Source organism: Orycteropus afer, unplaced genomic scaffold, assembly GCF_000298275.1.
Source record: "Orycteropus afer afer isolate SDZICR_OR568_19922 unplaced genomic scaffold, OryAfe1.0 scaffold00009, whole genome shotgun sequence".
Taxonomy (NCBI): domain Eukaryota; kingdom Metazoa; phylum Chordata; class Mammalia; order Tubulidentata; family Orycteropodidae; genus Orycteropus; species Orycteropus afer.
Window position 1 is genome coordinate 18,725,593 of NW_006921596.1, and position 19,047 is coordinate 18,744,639.

Below are 19,047 nucleotides of genomic sequence, written 5' to 3' on the forward strand. Positions count from 1 at the left end.
CAGCCCTCCGCTCCTTATCTGTCTTGGGAACCAGGGGGCCAGACTGACCCTCATCCTGGCTTAAACTTTGGTTCACTCAATTCCTATTTCTTGCACACCTACTACATGCCAAGCACTCTTGGAGGTGCTGGAGACACCAAAGTGGAAAGAAACTGACGAGGTCCTTATCTTCTGGGAGCTGCTTTGTAGTAAGAGGAGGAGTTAGACAATGACCAAAGCCAAACCACGTAAGGTGAATTGAGACAGTGATATGGTATTTTTCCAGCAACGTGGTAATGAGTGTCTGTAGCAATGACTGTCGACAGTGCCGAGGTTGAGAACCTGTTCCAAGGGCTTGGAGCTTCCTGCTCCCTCCCAGCAAGGACTCACCTGTTGAATCTGTGTTTGAAGGTAAAAATGAGAGTAAGAATGACCATAAGCACAGATACCACGCTAGGCAGTTCACAAGCTTGGTGTCAGTAAAGCCTCATGGCTCCCTGAGAGGAAGGCATTCTGTGATTAATCTTGTTTTCCAGACAAGGAAACTGAGGCTCAGAGAAGTTAAATGATGTCTGGGGTCGCACAGCCAGTAAGCAGAACTAAGACTGGAAGCCAGGCCTCTCCACCATGCCCCTATTTGTCTCTCCTGAGCCCCTGCCTTCTTCCTATTGCTTTGTTGACCCTGGTGGCCCTCCCAGCCTCCCTTTCCTGTCCCCTCCAGCCTACTCAGGTCCCTTGTCCACTGGCCGTTCTGGGCTGTGATTTGCTGACATGGGCCCCTGCTTCTTGCTTTCTCAGGCTGAGTCAGACAGGACTGTCCCCAGGGAGTCCCTTGCTGCTGGCCAACATCTTCAACTTGTGCCCACGCGTTCAGAAGGTGGAGCTCAGGTGAGTAGTGGCCTGGGCCACAGGGACGAGTCTTGAAGGGTTGTGCCTGGGATCTGGTGGGCACGAAGGGGTGAGATGGAGAAGATAAGGCCTAAGCCAGAGGCTGTGCTTCTGGAAGAGGGGGGACATCCTGAGGCTGTGGTCAAGTGCGGAGGGGTGGCGGGACTGACACAGATGCTCTCTGCTCCAGGTCTCTGCATCACGCATCCCTGCACTTCAGGTCCAGTGAGGAGCTGCAAGGTGTGTGCTGTAGGTAAGTGGCCTGAGCCATACCCTGGTAGCCCAGGGTCAATGGGATGAGTAGACATAGCCTCCAGAGCACAGCAAGGACTGCCTAACCCCCGCTCAACACCCTGTAAGGATTCTGCAAGCAAGCTTGTTTCATCCAAGCTAAATTTTACATGAAAACCACAGGGTCAGAGAGGGTTGGTCTTTACTGAAGCACACACAGCAAGTCCGTGTCAGACTGAACCAGGACTCAGGAAGCCTGGGAATGTGAGAAGGGCTTTGTAACATCTCCGTCAGGCTTTAAGTCCCAGCTCCATAAAGGACCTTGGTGACACATGCTCTGGGACCTTGGGGAAGTTACTTAACCTCTCTGACCCTTGGCTTCCATAGCTGTAGAAAGGAGCCGCTTTATTGCGGGGAGTTTGCAAGGATTAAGGGAAGTGACGTATAAACCATCAGGTGTTTATAGATGTGAGTGTCCTCACCCCTGCTGACTCATGGACCGGAGCTCTGTGGTTGCATCGGGTGGGAGGTGGAAGGTAATACACTGGGGGCAGGATAAGGGAGGAGGGTTGAAATTCAAAGATGATGCTTCTACTATATGATGCCACTGGCTACCAAGACCTTAAACTAGTTCCTTCTTCTCTCTGAACCTCAGGTTCCTCAGCAGTGAAATACAAGAAATAGAATAGCTAATATTTGCTGATCTCCAAGGCATTTTGCTAAGAGCTTTACGCTTATTAACTCTTACAAGCCTCACAGCTGTGGTCACACAGCTGGAAGTGGTGGACTTGAACATGAACGTAGGCAGTCTCGTCGTATTCCTAGCCCAGAGATGGGCAAACTTTATCTGTAAAGAGTTTGCCTAAAAAAAAGAAAAACGTTGTTGTCAAGTCAACTCTGATTCATGGCGACCAGTGTGTGTCAGCGTCGAACTGGGCTCCACAGGGTTTTCAACGGCTGACTTTTCAGAAATAGGTTACCAGGCCTTTCTTCCAAGGTGCCTGTGGGCAGAACCAACCTCCAACTTTTGGTCAGTGGCCAAGCATGTAACCATCAGCATCACCGAGGGTAGTAAATATTTTGAGTTTTGCAGGCCACGCATCTCTGTCCCTCCTCAGTCCTGCCATCATAACTTGAAAGCAGCCATAGATAAAACATAAACAGAAGAAGGTGGCTGTGTGCCAAATGGACTGTATTTATGGACAGTGACATCTGATTTCATGTCAGGTTCATGTGTCATGAGATAGCCTTCTTTTTTTTGTTTGTTTTGTTTTCAACCACTTGAAAATGTAAAACGCGTTCTTAGCTCGCAAGCCATAGAGAAACAGACAGCTGTGGGCCATGGTTTCCCAACCCCTGCCCCAGCCCAACCCTACTCCGACATACAGAATTTATGTCAGGATTTTGCAAAATGTAGGACACAGACCATGATAGGCTATTTGTAGGAGGATGGACAGATAGCAGGGTAGTTCAGCATCGTTGAATCCCTTTGTGACAAAATTCCTCTCTTTCTGACTAAGGCAGTCTCAGCTGGATGTCAGCGTGTCTCCAGCACTTGCTAAGCTGCCTTTTTAATAAAGAGCCAGCCCCCTGCACATTCCATAATGACATTCTGTTTCCGTTTCATGTATTTTATGTTTATGGCCTATTTGCATCAAATAGTAATAGCTTTCCATTTACCTTAGTGGTCCAAGGTTGTCTTTTAAAATGAATATGGTCATTATTTTTTTAAATAAACTGATTTAAAGAAAATATTAGGTAAATAATAGTATAATCTGGAATTTAGGAATATTGAAAAATCATGAAGAAGATAAACAGTGATTAAAACTTGACATTGATTTTAGAGACTTTCTAATTTTAAGGTTTTTTTAATTGCTGGCTGTCATAACCCCTTCATATGCTTTATGGTGTGGTCTCATCTTAGACATCTCAAAGGTAGGCTTACTGTTACTTTTAGTCTCAGCATCAATAGCCTTCTGTAGAAGCAGACAGGACCCATATGACCTTCCCTGCCCCCATGTCTATTCTTTTCCCCAAGGGTAGAGGTAAGGGGAGATCCTCTGGTCATTGAAATGACCCCCGAGCAGTAGTTCTTCAACTTGACCTTGAATCAGAATCAGTGAGCGTTCATTAAAGCATGTCTTGCTGAGTCCTGGCCCGAGTTTCTGATTCAGTCAGTGTGGGCTGGGGTCCCAGACTTTGTATTTCAACAAGCTCCTAAATGATGCTTACTTTGCAGGTCCTAGGACCACCCACTTTGAGTGCTACTGTTCCAGAGGGAATGGGGGCACCAGGTGGGATCTGCTGGGGGTGGGAGTGGTAGATGCTGGATATTCCCAGAAGATCTGTGCTTGGGTAGGGCCCCATCCACAGCTTGGAGGCTGCCAGGGGGACTAGCGAGGCACAGAGGGTCTGCGTGACCAAACCACCCATCCCCTGCTTCTTCCTCCCCTCCGACAGGTTCTCAGCCTGCAGCCTCCGCCAGGGGCACGTGGAGCCACTGTGTCGGTTGCTAAGCAAGTGTGAAGACTTCAGGCAGCTGGAGTAAGTTGGGGGCAGGGCAGGGGAGTGTGCATTGGGTGCCCTGGAAGGGTGTGTGTGTCTGTGCATGGGTGTGCATGCAGGTGTGTACCCGTGCATGTACAAGTGCCTACACCTTTTAGGACCAGCTACCAAGCAACTCCCAGAACTCCAGATGACCTACATAAGGTTTTCCTGCACCCATTTTATCTCTCCAACTCCCTTCCTTCCCGCCATGGTACACCTAGTTTCACAGTGTGATCCTTGATCTAATTTGAGAACCTTCACAAAAGAGCCCCAGCCTCTTGCTCTGCTGGCTGATGGGGTCTAAAATGAAGCATGCATTGGTTTACTTGGCAGGTGTTTACAAGCACCAATGACTCAGAGTAGGGAGAAGCTGAGAGCCGGCCAGGGTGGGGACAGTGGGGCTCTGGTATTGTTGAGAAGGAGGTGGTTGTGTGGCCTGTCTTGGGTGCCCAAATAAGCATCCGTCTCAGGGTGGGAAAATCATAGTAATAACACTGTTGTTGTTGTTATTTGCCGTCGATTCATAGCGACCCCTCCTTGGGTTTCCAAGGCAGTATCATTACGTAAGTAGATTGCCCAACCTTCCTTCTGAGGAGTGGCTGGTGGGTTTAAACCGCCAGCCTTCTGGTTAGCAGTCAAGTGCCTTAGGCACTACACCACCAGAGCACCTAGTAATAACACTAGGTGACACTATTGACACTTCCCCTGCCAGCCACTGTGCTTTCCCTGTAGTAACTCTCTTTATCCTTCCAGTAACTCTGTGGTTGCTTTTGGGTGCCGTCAAGTTGTCTCCAGCACATACTGTCCCCGTGTTGTCACTGTGGAACTACCCCAACAGGTTTCCTTGGCTGTAATCTTTGCAGAAGCAGGTAGCCAGGTCTCTCTCCTGCAGAGCCACTGGGTGGGTTCAAACTGCCAACCTTTCAGTCAGCAGCTGAGTGCTTAACTGTTGTGCCACCAGGGCTTCCACAAACCCTATATACTATTATTGTCCCCATTTTACAGATGGAGAACTAAGACACAGAGAGATTTCTTTTTTTTTTTTTTTTACTTTTTCTATTATTTAAAAAAATTTTTTTTTTTTTTATTATTAGGATTTGGGTGAAGATTTACAGAGTAAATTCACTTTTCATACAGTAGTTCACATATACTTTGTCTCATGTCATTGACCAAAATTTACAATGCAGCAGCTCCCCTCCCACTTCCTCCCCATAGTTACCTCCTCCCAGTGTCCATCCCTTCATACTCTTCTGCAGCCTGAGCTATCTCCCTGTGCATAAGCAGCCCTTCCTTCTCCCATGATTGTTCTCTCCAGGGCGTGTGTCTACTTGAGGTAAATGTTTAACTCACATGCCTGTACTTTGTTTGGCTGGAAACCACAGTTGTGTGTTCAATTCCAAACCTGAAGGGCAGCTAGGGGCCATTGTCTCAGTGGTTACACCAGGCTCTATTGGACCAGCAAACCTGGTCCCCACCTTCTTTTTTTTTGCCTCCAAATGATTTTGAGTTTTGTACCACATTGTTCTCCCTCTTTATGTAGGATCTCCTACATCCCTTCCAAGTGGATGGCAGTGGTAGCTGGGCACCATCTAGTTCTTCTGGTCTCATAGTTGTATAGGTTGCAGATCGGATGGTGTACCAGTCGCTAGGACTGATTGTTTCCATTAATTTTGGTTTTCTTCTTTCTTCTTGACGAGGAGAGACCCGTTGTTGCATCTAGATGGCAGCTTCCTAGCTTTTAAGGTCCCAGTCGCTACTTGCCAAAGTAGTAGGTGGAACAATGTTTTGTATAGTATGTTATGCCAATTGAGCTTGATGTCCCCTGCGACTATGGTCCCAAGCCCGCAGGATCAATAACTCAGTCCCACAGAGAGATTTCTTAAGCTGAGTGAGCCCACGGTCACTCAGCTAAGTGATAGACAGTCTTTGCTCATAACCATTGGGAATCTAGTATAGGACCAGTGGGAAACAAAGAGAGATGTTTGAATAAAGAACAACCATGCCTCTCTTAACGTCCATGATAATTTCTGTGAAATAGGACATTATGTGATTTGGACTTTGTGTGATTTTGGATGTTGTGAAAACACCATATCGTAGTCTGTCCTGCTTTTTCTTTCAATATCTCCATCAAAGCCTTAGAGTTATCATCAACGGGCTGGGAGGGAGTCACTTTTATGTTTGGTTCTCAATCCACGTCATTAGCAATTTCTCCATATCTGCTATAGATCCCTCTCACATTTTGTTAGCCTTGTAGCTTTCAGTGGGAGCTGATCAGCTTGGGGAATTTTTTCTTTGCTTTTGAAGATCATCACGACTGTCAGTGCGACGTACCTCAATTGCATGCAATAGCGTTCACGGCTCTTCCACCTTCCTGTTGTTCAATGGCCTTTGGTTTCACTTCCAAATCGATCCTACTTTTTGCCTCTTGCTGCTGTTCTGCTAGCACTGGTTCTGCTGCATTTGGGAGCCATGATGCACGTCCCAGCGATACTTTTGAAATAAAATTAAACAAAGAGAGAATGCTACAACACTCCAGAGACTCATGATACCCAAGATCGAATGCTGCTGTCTACAAGTCGAAGCATATACTGCTAGACAGTAAAGCTTTTAGATAGAAAGTATAGCGCAGTACGTACATAAGCCAGTAAATAGACTTTTATTATGACTGTAAAGACATATGTAGCCTAGGTTATTTATATTCTGTACCTTATATACCTGGACGCACTTTACTATACAAGGGACATAAGATACATGTGTTGTGTGCAGGAAGCTGTTGCATTCACAACATCCCATTCTCTAATCAGGATTTCTGAGCTCTATTATAACCTTATGGGACCATGGGCATCTACACAGTCAGATGTTGCCCAAACAGATATTATGAGGTGCTTGGATATATATGCTCCCTGTGTGCCACAAAGAGGTTACGCTCAGCCACTAACCAAAAAGTTGGCAGTTTGAAAACACACAATGGTGATCTATTTCCATAAGATTGCAGCCATTGAACACTGTGGAACACAGTTCCACTCCGACACACATGGGATCTCCATGAGTCAGCTATGGGTTGGGGTAAAGACACTGATGTACACATTTCCCTGGGTGACAAAAAGGGTTCATGCTTAGCTACTACTCAAAATGTTGGCAGTTCAAATCCAGTGACACCCATAAAATAAATAAAATGAAACAAGCTTTGAATTGTCATGATCAGAGACAAAATGAGTTCAAAATTATAGGACAAAAATCATATTCCAGGGTACCCTGGTTATCTGTATCTGTCCTTCAAGGTGGAGAAGTAAGACACTGGTCAAGTTCAGCTTCCGATATTGCATTGCCAAATTAAAAGAAGAAATCTGTTTGTGAAACTGAATCCTCTAAATATTTTTATTTTTCCTGAATTTATTCTTGTTCAAAAATTGTGGCTCCAGCTGATGCCAACATCAGGGCACAGTCAAAGCTTATTGGTTTTTCTCCAACTCCTGAAAGCCTGCTGGGGGCACGTGAGCCCTGGGAGTGGTCACCAGATATTGAAAGGGAAGATGAGGACTGGTTTACTGTGTGCTGGTGACGGGGACGGTAATAGGAAATACTACTGTTTTCTAGGGGTGATAGAGATAGCAGTGATGGTGGTAATGGACGTGATGATGTCAGTTGGTGGTGATCATGATGGTGGTGGTGGTGATGTTCATGGTGATGGTATCAGGCATGGTGATGTCAAGTAGTAGTGATGGTGCTCCATGGTAACAGAAAGGTGGTGATCACAGTGATGGTGGTGCTGGTGGTAGTGCTATGGTGGTGGGGAGGAAGATGACCATCATGATAATGCTGAAATGCTAGTACCTATGACGGTGGTGTGATGATAATAAAAGTGATCATGATAGTGCTGTGTGGGCAGAGTGACGATGATGGTAGACACAGTGGTGATGGTACAGTGAGGAAGACGCAGATGGTGAGGAGGCATGTCTGACCACCATCCAGCTTCTTGTTACCTCTTACAGCCTCTCAGCAAACCTGTTGGGTGACGATGGGCTCAGGAACCTCATGGAATGTCTGCCTCAGATGCCCATCTCCGATTCACTTGAGTAAGTGAAGAACAACTTCAAAAACAATAAGGCAGACAACTTTGGCCAAGAGCATTAACATGCCTCTTCTGAGAGCATCCCTAGAGAGCTCCAGAGGGCAGAGCCTCGGGAGGGGAAAGGGTGTTTCTGACCTTCACTCTGCTTGCCCTGGGTCCTTCCCTCCTTCCTTCATGTCCACCATGTGCAGAGCCCCCACCAGACACCCAGGAGGGGCCATGTCTTACAGTAGAGTGGACCTGCCCCTGCATGTAACCCCTCCCAGCTAAGCTCAGCCCTGGGGCAAACAGTGGACAGTTCCTCCTCTCTAACCAGCTGGTGGGGGATTTCAGCCACCCCAGCTCCTGGTCCATCCACCCATGAAACCCCTCTGACCCAATCTGTAGGACATAGATTTGGAGAGGTGTCCCCAGAGCAGACAGGTCCCCTAGGAAGTCATCCACACTCTCACCAGAGCGAGGATGAAACCTCAGTTGCTAGGTAACTAAGCTTTGTATTCTAGGAGTCTCTGACCCACATGGGGATGGAGCTGCCGGTCTGTGTCCTCAGTGCCCTGCCCCCAGCCACAGTGTGTGTCTCACCTCAGATCACGGTCTGGTGCCAGTGTTGTGTGTACAGAGAAGGACCCCCTTAGAGCCTCTCTCTGGACTTCAGTGTCTCCATGTGCCGAGAGGACACTTAGAGACTGGAGCCTAGCTTCTTAGATTTCACAGCGGGAGGCAAGGGGGCTGGGCAGGCTTCTATCCAAGTTCTGCCTCCAGCCCCAGTCCTGTGCTTCTTTTCTGTTCCAGTCTGAGTCACAACCACATCTCTCTGGAAAGTGCCCTGTACCTCGTGGAGACCCTCCCCTCCTGCCCAAGGGCTCGGCAGGCCTCAGTGAAGTGAGGAGATGTTAGCGCCCCCTGTGGATGGTGGGGAAGCAAGACTCACAGTGGGCACCCTGTCTCTGTGACTTGGGGGAAGCTCCACCTCTTTCCCAGACCCAGTGTTCACCGAACATGGATCGTAATTTCCCTGATTGCCTGATGCCCGTGGGTCCTGGAAACAGGGAAGTCATGGAGCGTGGCAGGCTAGGTTTGAACATCCTCATGGAATGGAACTCCCACGGTCGGCAGGAGCCTCCCCTGTCTTCCCTGGTGTTCCTGTGGGCCCTGCCCCTCTTCCCTCTCTGTGCCCCGTTGGTCCCTGGGTCCTCAGGATGCTGGCAGGCCTGGGCCTCAGTTTCCCCACTCCCCTCTCTATGCAGCCTGGGCTCTGAGCAAAGCTTCTGGGTTCACTTCTCCAGGCGGGAGGAAGCTGAGAAGACACTGAGGTAACTCCTAGTGGGGGTGAAACGGGAGGAGGGAGGGAGGAGACTGCGGAGAGGAGCTGTCCCCGCGGCAGTCTCCATGTCTGCTTTTGGGTTGAGTCTTCTCCTACTTTCGACACTCCACTTTCAACTCACTGCCTGGGCTTGACTCCCCCAGATCTGTCCCATAAGCCCCCACACCGCAGCCCTCAGGCAGAGCTTTCCCACTGTACTGGTGCCTAGTAGCCATGTCCTAATCATAAATCTTAAGGCTTCTGAGTGTTAGTGTTAAGGGTGCAGAGTCTGGAGCCACCTGAGGATACATCCCAGTTCAAGCACTTACCAGCTGTGTGACTTTGGACAAGCTACTTAACATCTCTGTGTCTCCATTCCTCATTTGTAAAATGGGGGTAATTGTAACACCTCCCTCTTAGGGACTAAATGAGTACTTGGAACAGGCCTGGCTCATGTGAGTGCTATATCAGTTATTACTCCTACCACTGCCATCGGCGCCACCCCCTGGAGGCCCAGGGCTCTGTCCCTTGTCTTTCAGCCTCACTGCCACTCCTTTGGGTCAATCCCTCCGCATGGCTTAATGTCTTAACTTCAGCTGGAGGCATGGCTTCCTAACTGGTCTTCTGCCTGTAGCCAGACATCCTCCAGTCCATTCACCCCACAGCAGCCAGAGGGCTCTTTGCAACATGTACACACACGTATCTAAGCATGTCATTCTATTGCTCTAAGCCCTTCATTGGCTCCTTCTTACCCTCAGGATGAAATTCAAACTCCTTAACCTGATCTTCCGAGCCCCTTCGCAGTCTGATCTGGGTGTTATCTCCCCGGATGTTCTCTTCCAACACCCCCACCACACCCACATACACACACACACACTCCAGCCAGAAGGGCCTTTTACAATATGTTTGTGCAACACGCCTTGCCTGGTCAAGCATCTCTGCCTGTGTTCATGCTGGGCACGTAGCCTGGCATTCTCTTCCTTATCTGAGATAAAATTCTACCAATCCTTTAAGACCCAGCTTAAACGTCAGACCCTCCTGAAAGCCTGAAGTGGTCCCTTGTCCCATCACAGTGAACCTCCTGTGACAATCTGCTGGGCCCTCTTTTCAGCTGGTCTGAGACAACAATCTAGGGGTGCCTGGAGGCCAGGGCCACTGCTCAGAGCATTAGGCCTGCTGTCCCTTTCAAGGTGGCTGTAATAAAATGATACTGGGCATGGTAAGGTGGTGGTTAAGGGTTTGGTGTCTGAAGTCCGGCTGACCTGCATTGAAACCTGATTGTACCCTTACTTCTTACCAGCTCTGTGACTTTGGGTTAGTCACTGTCCCCATCCGTAAGTGACACTGTGAGAATTAAGTGAGTGATACATGTAAGGCAGGCATGCCAGTCTTGCTCACCTGTGCACCCAGAGGCCGACACAAGCCTGCCATATCACCAGGCTCAGTAACTTACTCCTCACACTGCCTGGGGGTGGAGTGGTCTTCCTACAGAGACAGGACGCTTCTAGGACAGGAAGAAGCATCTTTGGCCTCTTCTTAGGCACTGGGCCAGGCCTTTATACTCAGTAAGGGACCCCCCCCCCCCGAGGCCTTGGGGGAATTGGAGGAAGCCAGAGCTGGTGCCCCCCTCCCCCACAGGCCTCACCAAGGCTTGTCCCTTGCCCTCTGCCCTCAGGTTGAGTGAGTGCAGCTTCGGCCCAGAGCACGTGCCCAGACTGGCCACTGGCCTGAGCCAGGCCTCCCAGCTGACGGAGCTCACGTGAGTGACCAGGCCAAGCCTGTGGGGACAGCCGAGGGGTGGGAGCACCCTGCCAGAGCCACTCCAGTAACAGACCTTTGTCCCCAGACTGACCCAATGTGGCCTGGGCCTGGAGCAGCTAACCGTCCTTCTTAGACTAGTGAGGCGACCGGCGGGGCTGCTTCGCTTGAGGTATCTTCTTCCTGTTCCTCTCTGCCCTGGTGCGTGCGTGTGTGTGTGTGTGTGTGTGTGTGTGTGGATAGGGGCAGGAGCAAGCACTGGAGCAAGGGTCCACCAAGGGTCATGGCCTTGGCCATTTCCTGCCACCTGGACCCAGAGCAGACACTGCCTCTCTGTCCCAGAACCTCCCAAGACACACAGAGTGGCTGTCCTTCCCCAGGGTGGGGCCTGTGCCTTGGGCCTTAAGGAATAAAGGAACTTCCAGGGATACCCGACTGAGGACGAAAATAGCATATTCCTGGAAGGTTGGGCAATCTACTTTCGTAGGGATGTCACCTCAGAAACCCAAGGAGGGGTTGCTATGAGTCGGGTCCAACTCAATGGCAGTGAGTTTGGTTTGGTTGTTGGTTTCTTTGTTCATTGTGATCATTTTTAGCCTTTCAGAAAAATGCCACATTCCGTTAAGCTACCCTAAAGAAAAGAGAATAATTTTTAAAACTCAGATTCCTTTCACCTAGATTTAAAGGTTGTTTCTGCTTTTCCATTCCTCCTTCCTATTTTGGGCAGATGTGCTTTGAAGTCAGTTATAGACATCGTGCTATTTGACGCCTAAGTATTTCAACACGAGTCTCTAAACAATAAGGGCATTTTCTACATAACCTCAGTTAGGGCACCTGAGAGAGTCAACAGCGATTTATTAACATCATTATCCCTTCATCCAAACTGAAATGTCCTCGTTGCCCCTCAGTCAGGACAGCTGGTTTGTTGGGTCCGGGAGCCAGGCAGGAGCCACAGCTGCATGGAGCAGTGAGTCCTTCCATCCATGTCACCACTCCCCTCGTTCATGGCCGTGCTGGCTGACAACACCAGCAGTTCTGTGGGCTGTCCCTCCCTCTGGTCGGGTCTGGTCACCTCTTGCTGTCATGGAGTTTGTTCCTCTAACTCCCCACTTTCGTGTGAACTGGAAATTAGATGGAAAGATGCCCCAAGATTCCATCTACATATTTGTGGCAAGAAAGTAAACTTCTTACTGTCACCAGGGGCACGCAGTCGGCCTGTTCCCCTGAAGAACATTTTATACTAAGACTTTGCTTACTCTGAAACAAAGATGGGCTTGCAGGGATCTGTGGCAAATTCAGAAAACCATAAAGAAGAAAATTGTGCTTTAAAAAAATCTAATCTAACTTTAAAAGCAGGAATATTTTCAGCAACTCTCTTTTTCCCTGCTTCTAAATGAACACACACGCAGTGTTGAGAGTTTAGAAAATAGAGAAAACAAAAGAAATAAAATTAAAATCACTTGTGAGAATTCCATCATGAAAACAGCACCCATTAAGGTGTTTTCTTCCTCTCTCTGTCTCCCTCTTTCTCTCCATGTACATATTTTTTCTTCTTCTTTTTATAACAAAACTGTGCTGTTTTATATGAGTTTTGTTCGCCTATCTTTGTGATGTAATATTACATGGACTTTTTCAGTCCAAAAAGAGCATTTAAAAAAATAATATTTTCTCTTTGGATTATTGCAATCGTAATTGTTGGAAGAAGGACGATGTTCATTTTGTTTTTCATGCCCGTGTCTAGTTGGGTAATTTTAGTTTTAAAATAAGCGAAAAATTAAAAGCTTTCTCCCTGCTTCCCTATCCCTGCTTCTCCCCACCGTCCCTGCCACCCACCTGAGAGACCTTGTCTGTGTCTGCTTCCGTGACAGGGTGCAAGAGCCGTGGGTGGGCAGAGTTGGGGTGCTCGCGCTGCTGGGAGCCAGCACCCAGGCCTCAGGCAACATCACTGAAATAAGGTGAGTCCAGGGACAAGGTGTCCTGGGAATTCTCCATCTTTTCATGACCCTTGGGACCTTCCCTCATTTAGACGTTGGCCTTTTGTCCCGTGGTGAACAACTGCATCCCCAAGATGGTGGGACCTTCTAGGGCACATGTGGGGGTGACACCAGCTTGTTGGGATGTGTGTATGTCAGGCCACAGTGCCAGAGAGAGGAGTGTCACCTAAGATTCCAGACAAAGGGGGTCGTATCCCAGGATGCTCCTGCTGGAATTCCAGGCTGTCTGTCCTGGAAGTGGCCCCTGGCTTACAGTCACTTAGACCATGGCTTTGCGACCAGGGATGACAGAGTGACATGGAGTAGCTAAGAGCAAGGGTTCTGGCATTTCACTGACCTCTTTTCAGATCCCAACTGAGCCACTTGCTGGCCTGGGCCCATTACTGGGCTCTCCTGACCGTGACCACCTGATCTATAAGATGGGGACAGTTACTCCCTCTTGGTGCAGCTGAATGAGGGTTGTATGTGTAAAGCACACAAGGACCTTTGACAGGCTGTCATTAGTAGAACAGCCTGCCTCTTGCTTCTACCCGCTTTCCTCCAGGAATGAGCAAGGAATGGCTCTGGAGGACTTTGGCCACCACCTCAGCGTCTCCCTCAGCCCTTTCCACAAAGACCACCCCCTCACCCCATAGTTACAGTATTCAAATAAAAGCCATGAGCTCAAAGTGCAAATACAGCCTCCCAGGCTCCCAACCACATCGTGGCCCTTGAATCAATTTTGGAACTTCCCTTGGATCCCTTGATGGCTCTCCATTGTGGTCAGAAAAGCCTCAGCCATGTATGAACTTCCAGACTTTTGGTGTGTGTGACCCGGCAAAGCAAGTGCTTTCTTATCCCCAAGCTGGGCCCTAGCGTGTGGAGAAGGGAGAAGGGGACCACGGTCTGGGTCTGGGAGCCCAGAGTCGGGAGGCCAGGAGGACCCAGCGGACCCAGCACTAGCTCAGCCTTCCCGGAAAAGCTGCTCCGGGTCTCACGCTGGTACCTCTTCCCTCCCCAGCATCTCTGAGACCCAGCAGCAGCTCTGTGTCCAGCTGGAATTTCCCCGTCAGGAGGAGAACGCAGAGGCCGTGGCCCTCAGGTGGGACACAGCACCTGGGAGCCAAGAGGGTGGCTGGGGTAGGGCGCGGCCACTTCTGACCAATATTTCTCAGGGCCCTGCTCAGTTCTTTGATGTTCCAAGTCTCTGTGTAGTCTATGAGGTCTGACCCCACTTGTCTTTCCATGCTCTCCATTCATACCCCAAGCCCTAATCTCTGCTGCAGCCACCCCCCCACCACCAGCTTACAGCATCACCTTGCTCCCTTTGACCTCAGGGCCTTTGCACAGGCTGTTCCCTGTGCCCAGAATGCTTTCTGCCCTTCCACCCCTTCCTCCTTCTTCGCCTGGCTAACTCATCTTTCTCTTTTCAGGTCTCAGCTTAAATGCCATCACCTCAGGATAGCCCCCCAGAGCCCCCCAGAACTGCGAGAGTAAGCCCAGTCCTGTTATCACTCTTATAGATGCTTGGATTCACAGCATCTTTAGTCCATATAACACATTTTTTGAAACTAGGCTAAGGCATCCCCTTTGGATAGATGCAGCCCTGCAGGTGTATGTTTTGGGAATTGGAGTACGTCTGGAGGTCACACTCAGTTCACCTCAGCTGGCTGCCCTTGTGCAGTCAACAACCTGCACAGCCATCCCAGCCACTCCCCCATACCCTCCTCTATAGCACTTCTCATAATTAAAACAGCAAATTGTGGGACTTTATTTGATTAACATTTATTTACCCCGATACCATAAGCTCCTTGAGGGCAGGGACTGAGTCCCTGGTGTTCAGAACTGCCACCTCCCGTCTGCCCCTAGGCTGGCTCAGTGTGACCTTGGGACCCACCACAGCCTTCTCGTCACGCAGCTGATGGAGACATGTGCCAAGCTGCGGCAGCTCAGGTCAGCACCCCGAGCCACTGTCTCTGTGCCTGGCCCTCAGTCCCAGGTCTGGAGCCTTGAGTTCTCTGACTGGGCAGGTTGAGGATGGAGCAGTGCTAGACTCTGGCCTTCTCGCTTCCCTATGCAGACAGAATCACACTTGGGCAGTCAGAGCCCTGGGGAGGCATGGGGGGAGCCCTGGCCACCGGGAGCTCCTGGGTGGTCCTCCCCCCCTCGGGGCCTCCCCATCTGTGTGTGATGGCCCTGAGAGGCATCCAGCCCTGCAATCCTGTGGCGTATGCTTGGGCTTTTTCAGCTTGTCCCAGGTTAACCTCTGTGACACCAGCTCCCTGCTGCTGCAAAGCCTCCTGCCGTCTTTCTCTGAGCTGAGGAAATTCAGGTGAGCAGACAAAATACATGCCCCCTTGCAGCTCTGCCCTGCCCTACCCGCTGTCCCTGGCCTCAGAAGAAATTTCAAGTGGTTCAGAAAAAGAGGGGGAGAGAGGGAAGGTGGGGAGAAGGGAAGGAAAGAGAATAATAAAGCAGATGTGAAAAAATACTGATAAAGGTTGGATTTGGGTCAATGGGACACAGCGTTCTTTGTATTCTTCGCACCTTCTCCTGGCTTGGAATGATTCCAAAATAAAAAGTAAAAAATAAACAAAGGGGGTAGCGGGGAGAAAGAACGTTGAAAAGGAATAACTTTCTTGCCTGTAACTCAATGTTACCAAGGTCTACTCCAGGACCACTTACAGGCAACTCGCAGGGTGTGGACCCAGAACAACAATGATAAGTTAAATGACAGGCCTGTAATACTCAACTACAGCACGAATTGTGAAGGTTCTTTGTGAATGATGGGTGGTTTAGGGAAATCTCCACTCGTTCATGTTCCTGCCTCAGGCTATATCGTGACCTAATGATTCCATGGTGGGAGAGATTCATGAAGGGAAGAAGGCCCCTGGCCAGAGCCCTCAGGAACCACACCCCTGCCCTGTGTCCTTGCCCTCTGCTCCCAGTGTCCAGAGCTCCTGGCTGACCTGCTACCCTTTGACCCCACCAGGCTGACCTCCAGCTGTGTGAGCTTCGAGGGCCTCACCCACGTGGCATCTGGCCTGAGCCACTGTCATGACCTAGAGGAGGTGGAGTGAGTTTCAGGGTTGAGGGGCCATTGGAGGGGTGGTCCAAACTCTGGGCACAGGGTGAAGAGGGCATTTGGCCCTTGGGTAAGGTGGGCAGTGAGATTTCAACCTATTACTTTTCTTCTTGCTCAAGTCCAGCAAATCTGTGGACTGGGAAAGGCTGAGCCCCATGTTCTTGGTCCCAACTTTACCACTGACTCATAGAGTGACTCAGGGCAAGGAACGAATGCTTGGGCTTTGATCCTCGCATTGTAACATGGAGCTTGTAACCCTGCCTAGGGCGCCTGGAGGTGCTGAGGTGCAGAGAGGGCTAAGAGGTGGAAGGGCCAAGTGTGTGCTGCATGCATGCTGTCCTCGCCCCAGCTTCCTCGTCTGCAAGTCTCATTCCAGAACTCAGGGCTGGGTCTTGTGTGACTGCCTTGCCCCTCCTCCTGCGGGGACCCCACAGCCTGACCCTTGGGGCCAAGAATGCCCCCCATGGAGTCTGGACAGGAAGGGTGTTCCAGGATCTGCAGACCGGGAGTCGGAGCCACCCTCCTGGGGAACTGAGCAGGGCTGGGGTCCGACGAGGGATTGGGCAGGTGCATCTAACCTTCCTCTATGCTTATTCCTCTCCAGCTTGTCTAACAATCAGTTCAGCGAGGAGGGCACCAAGGAGCTGGTGGGGACTCTGGAGGGGAAGTTCAGGCTGAAGAGACTTGAGTAAGTGGTAGTGATGGTGGCTAATGGTGGGGGTGGGAGAGTCGGGAGGGGGCCTAGGAACTTTGGCCTCTTATGAATTCAAGGTGTGAAGTCCTTGGATAGAGCCAGGTGAGCTGAATGCCCTCCTAAGATCTTTTGCTTCCTTTCTTGGCTCTGATGGCCAGAAGGATGCTTGGTCACAGCAAAGAGAATACCCAACTCAAACTGGCCCAGGAATCTGTTGGCTCATGTCATAGGGCTGACTTCAGGCATAGCTGGATCCAGGGGCTCAGTGTTTGTCAGGCCATACTCTGTATCTGTCTATCTACTTACTACTGTCTATCTATCTGTCTGTCTGTCTGTCTATCTAGCTTGTCTTCATTGTCAGGCAGGTACTCCCTGCAGCATCGGGCTTACTTTCTATCATCTCAGTGGAAAGGGAGTACCCTTCTCTGGCACTTGCAATAAAAGGTCCTCGATGGAATCTCACTGGATTAGTTGGGGTCACGTGCCCATCCCTAACCAATCACTGTGGTTCTGAGAATAGAATCTTCTAATTGGCCAGACCTGGGTCACATGCTCACTCAATTATCTGAATTTCATGAGGTGGTACTTCAGGGTGCTATTAACAGAAGAGGAATCCCAAGGTGGTTCAAATGATTAACGCACTCAGCTGCTGAGCAGAAGGTTGGCTGTTCAAGTCCACCCAGAGGGACTTCAGAAAACAGGCCTGGTGACCGACGGCCAAAATACCAGCCATTGAAAGCCCTATGGAGCTTCTATGCTGATGCACATGGGGTGAACAGGAGTCAGAACTGGCTTGACGGCAGCTGGTTTGGTTTTATTAACAGAAGGGGACACAAACTCTGGCAGAAAAAACCCACAGCGGTCCACTGAGTGTGTTATTTGTTGGCAATTGTTTCCTTAGTAACCAGCAACTTTTATTCTCACCCATAATGTGGAGTCACCAAAAACTTAGGAACACCAGAAATAGCCTCAATCTACAGGATAAGACCTCACCCTGCACAGACCCCTGTGGGAACAGGTATCCGGGCAAGAAAAATGAACAGAGCACTTTCCGCTTTTGAAGTCTTTCTGATGATCAGAAATATACACTGATCATTCCGTCATTACAGAAATGTGTAACAAAGAGCATGAAACCCTCTGGTGATGAAAACTCCTGAGAAAACCTCTGGCAACAGTTGGGTGAATTTTTCTCCAGATATTTTTCTCTGTATGTTTTTAATACCGTTTTAAATATAGATCTTTTGGGATTTTGTCCTTTAACACAGAAATTCTCACACTCATCCCTCTCTGCCTGTCCTGGGGAGAGGGTCTAGTGGGAGGAAGAGAGGAATTAGGGAAACCTGTGACCAAAGGATCCTCCTTTCTGCCAACTTCTTCATTGGCCTCCTCCTAGCTGCCTGCATCTCTGCTCAACCTCTCTTCTTTCTGGAAGCTTTTATTTGGTGCGTTGGAAGTCCAGTGAGGTCATTCATTGGCTCATCCTTGCATTTGACAAATACATATTTAGCCAAGGCTGGGAGACTCAGGTACTCTTGGGGGAACAGGACAGATCCATCCAAGCCTCCACTGGCACCCATGGCCTCGGGTCTTGCTCTTTCTCCTGATTTCATAGGCACCTACTGCTGCTCCCTATCTCTTGCTGCCTCAATTAGCCTGTCTATTTAATAGGCCTAAGGCACTTGACTGCTAACCAGAAGGCTGGTGGTTCAAACCCACCAGCCACTCCTCAGAAGGAAGGTTGGGAAATCTACTTCCACAGAGATACCGCCTCAGAAACCCAAGGAGGGGTCGCTATGAAATGGTTCCAACTCAACGGCAGTGCATTTGGTTTGGTTGGTTGGCATGCAGAAGTTAGACAATGAATAAGGAAGACCCAAGAACAGATGCATTTGAATTAAGGTGTTAGTGAAGAATATTGAAAATACCATGGGCTGCCAGAAGAATAAACAAATCTGTCTTGGAAGAAGTACAGCTGGAATGCTCCTTAGAAGCAAAGATGGTAAGACTGTATCACACTTACTGTGGACATGCTATCAGGGACCATGTCTGGAGAAGGCCGTCATGCCTGGTGAAATACAGGGTCGGTGGAAAAGAGGAAAGCTGTCAACGAGATGGACTGATACAGCGGCTGTAACAGTAGGCTCAGACCTACCTCCTGTTGTGAGGATGGCACTGGACCCAGCAGCATTTAGCTCTTTTGTACATGGAGTCACTATGAGTCGGGCCAACTTGACGGCACCCAACAACAACATTGATACCTTCCTTGTCTAGAAGCACAGGATGGACCCTCACTGCCCAGAGGCCTCTTCCAGTTTCAAATCTGTCATTCCCACATGTTTCCTCGCTGACAAGCAGTGCCCCTTAAATCCAGCTGGCTTCTTCACCTGTCCAACCACAGTGAAATGACCAGAGGCATGAACCTTGATTAGAAGCCACACTGCCTGTGTTCAATTCTTGGTATGGTGACCCACTATCTCAGCTCTAGAACTAGAAAGTCCTATGTCCTAGAAAGCTCCT

At 49.5% G+C, this 19,047-nt stretch overlaps 1 protein-coding gene across 1 annotated transcript in view; it reads left to right on the forward strand.

Annotated features, from left to right (window-relative positions):
• The window catches only part of NLRC5 (NLR family CARD domain containing 5), a 60,323-nt gene that overhangs the window by 32,359 nt on the left and 8,917 nt on the right, over window positions 1-19,047 (forward strand). The window contains exons 23-36 of the mRNA XM_042781772.1: window positions 778-867; window positions 1,058-1,120; window positions 3,559-3,642; window positions 7,638-7,721; window positions 8,510-8,599; window positions 8,965-9,030; window positions 10,696-10,779; window positions 10,867-10,950; window positions 12,647-12,733; window positions 13,773-13,853; window positions 14,621-14,704; window positions 15,000-15,083; window positions 15,744-15,827; window positions 16,441-16,524. Of these exons, the coding sequence (XP_042637706.1) occupies window positions 778-867; window positions 1,058-1,120; window positions 3,559-3,642; window positions 7,638-7,721; window positions 8,510-8,599; window positions 8,965-9,030; window positions 10,696-10,779; window positions 10,867-10,950; window positions 12,647-12,733; window positions 13,773-13,853; window positions 14,621-14,704; window positions 15,000-15,083; window positions 15,744-15,827; window positions 16,441-16,524 (1,149 nt within the window). The remainder of the gene's footprint in view (window positions 1-777; window positions 868-1,057; window positions 1,121-3,558; window positions 3,643-7,637; window positions 7,722-8,509; window positions 8,600-8,964; window positions 9,031-10,695; window positions 10,780-10,866; window positions 10,951-12,646; window positions 12,734-13,772; window positions 13,854-14,620; window positions 14,705-14,999; window positions 15,084-15,743; window positions 15,828-16,440; window positions 16,525-19,047) is intronic.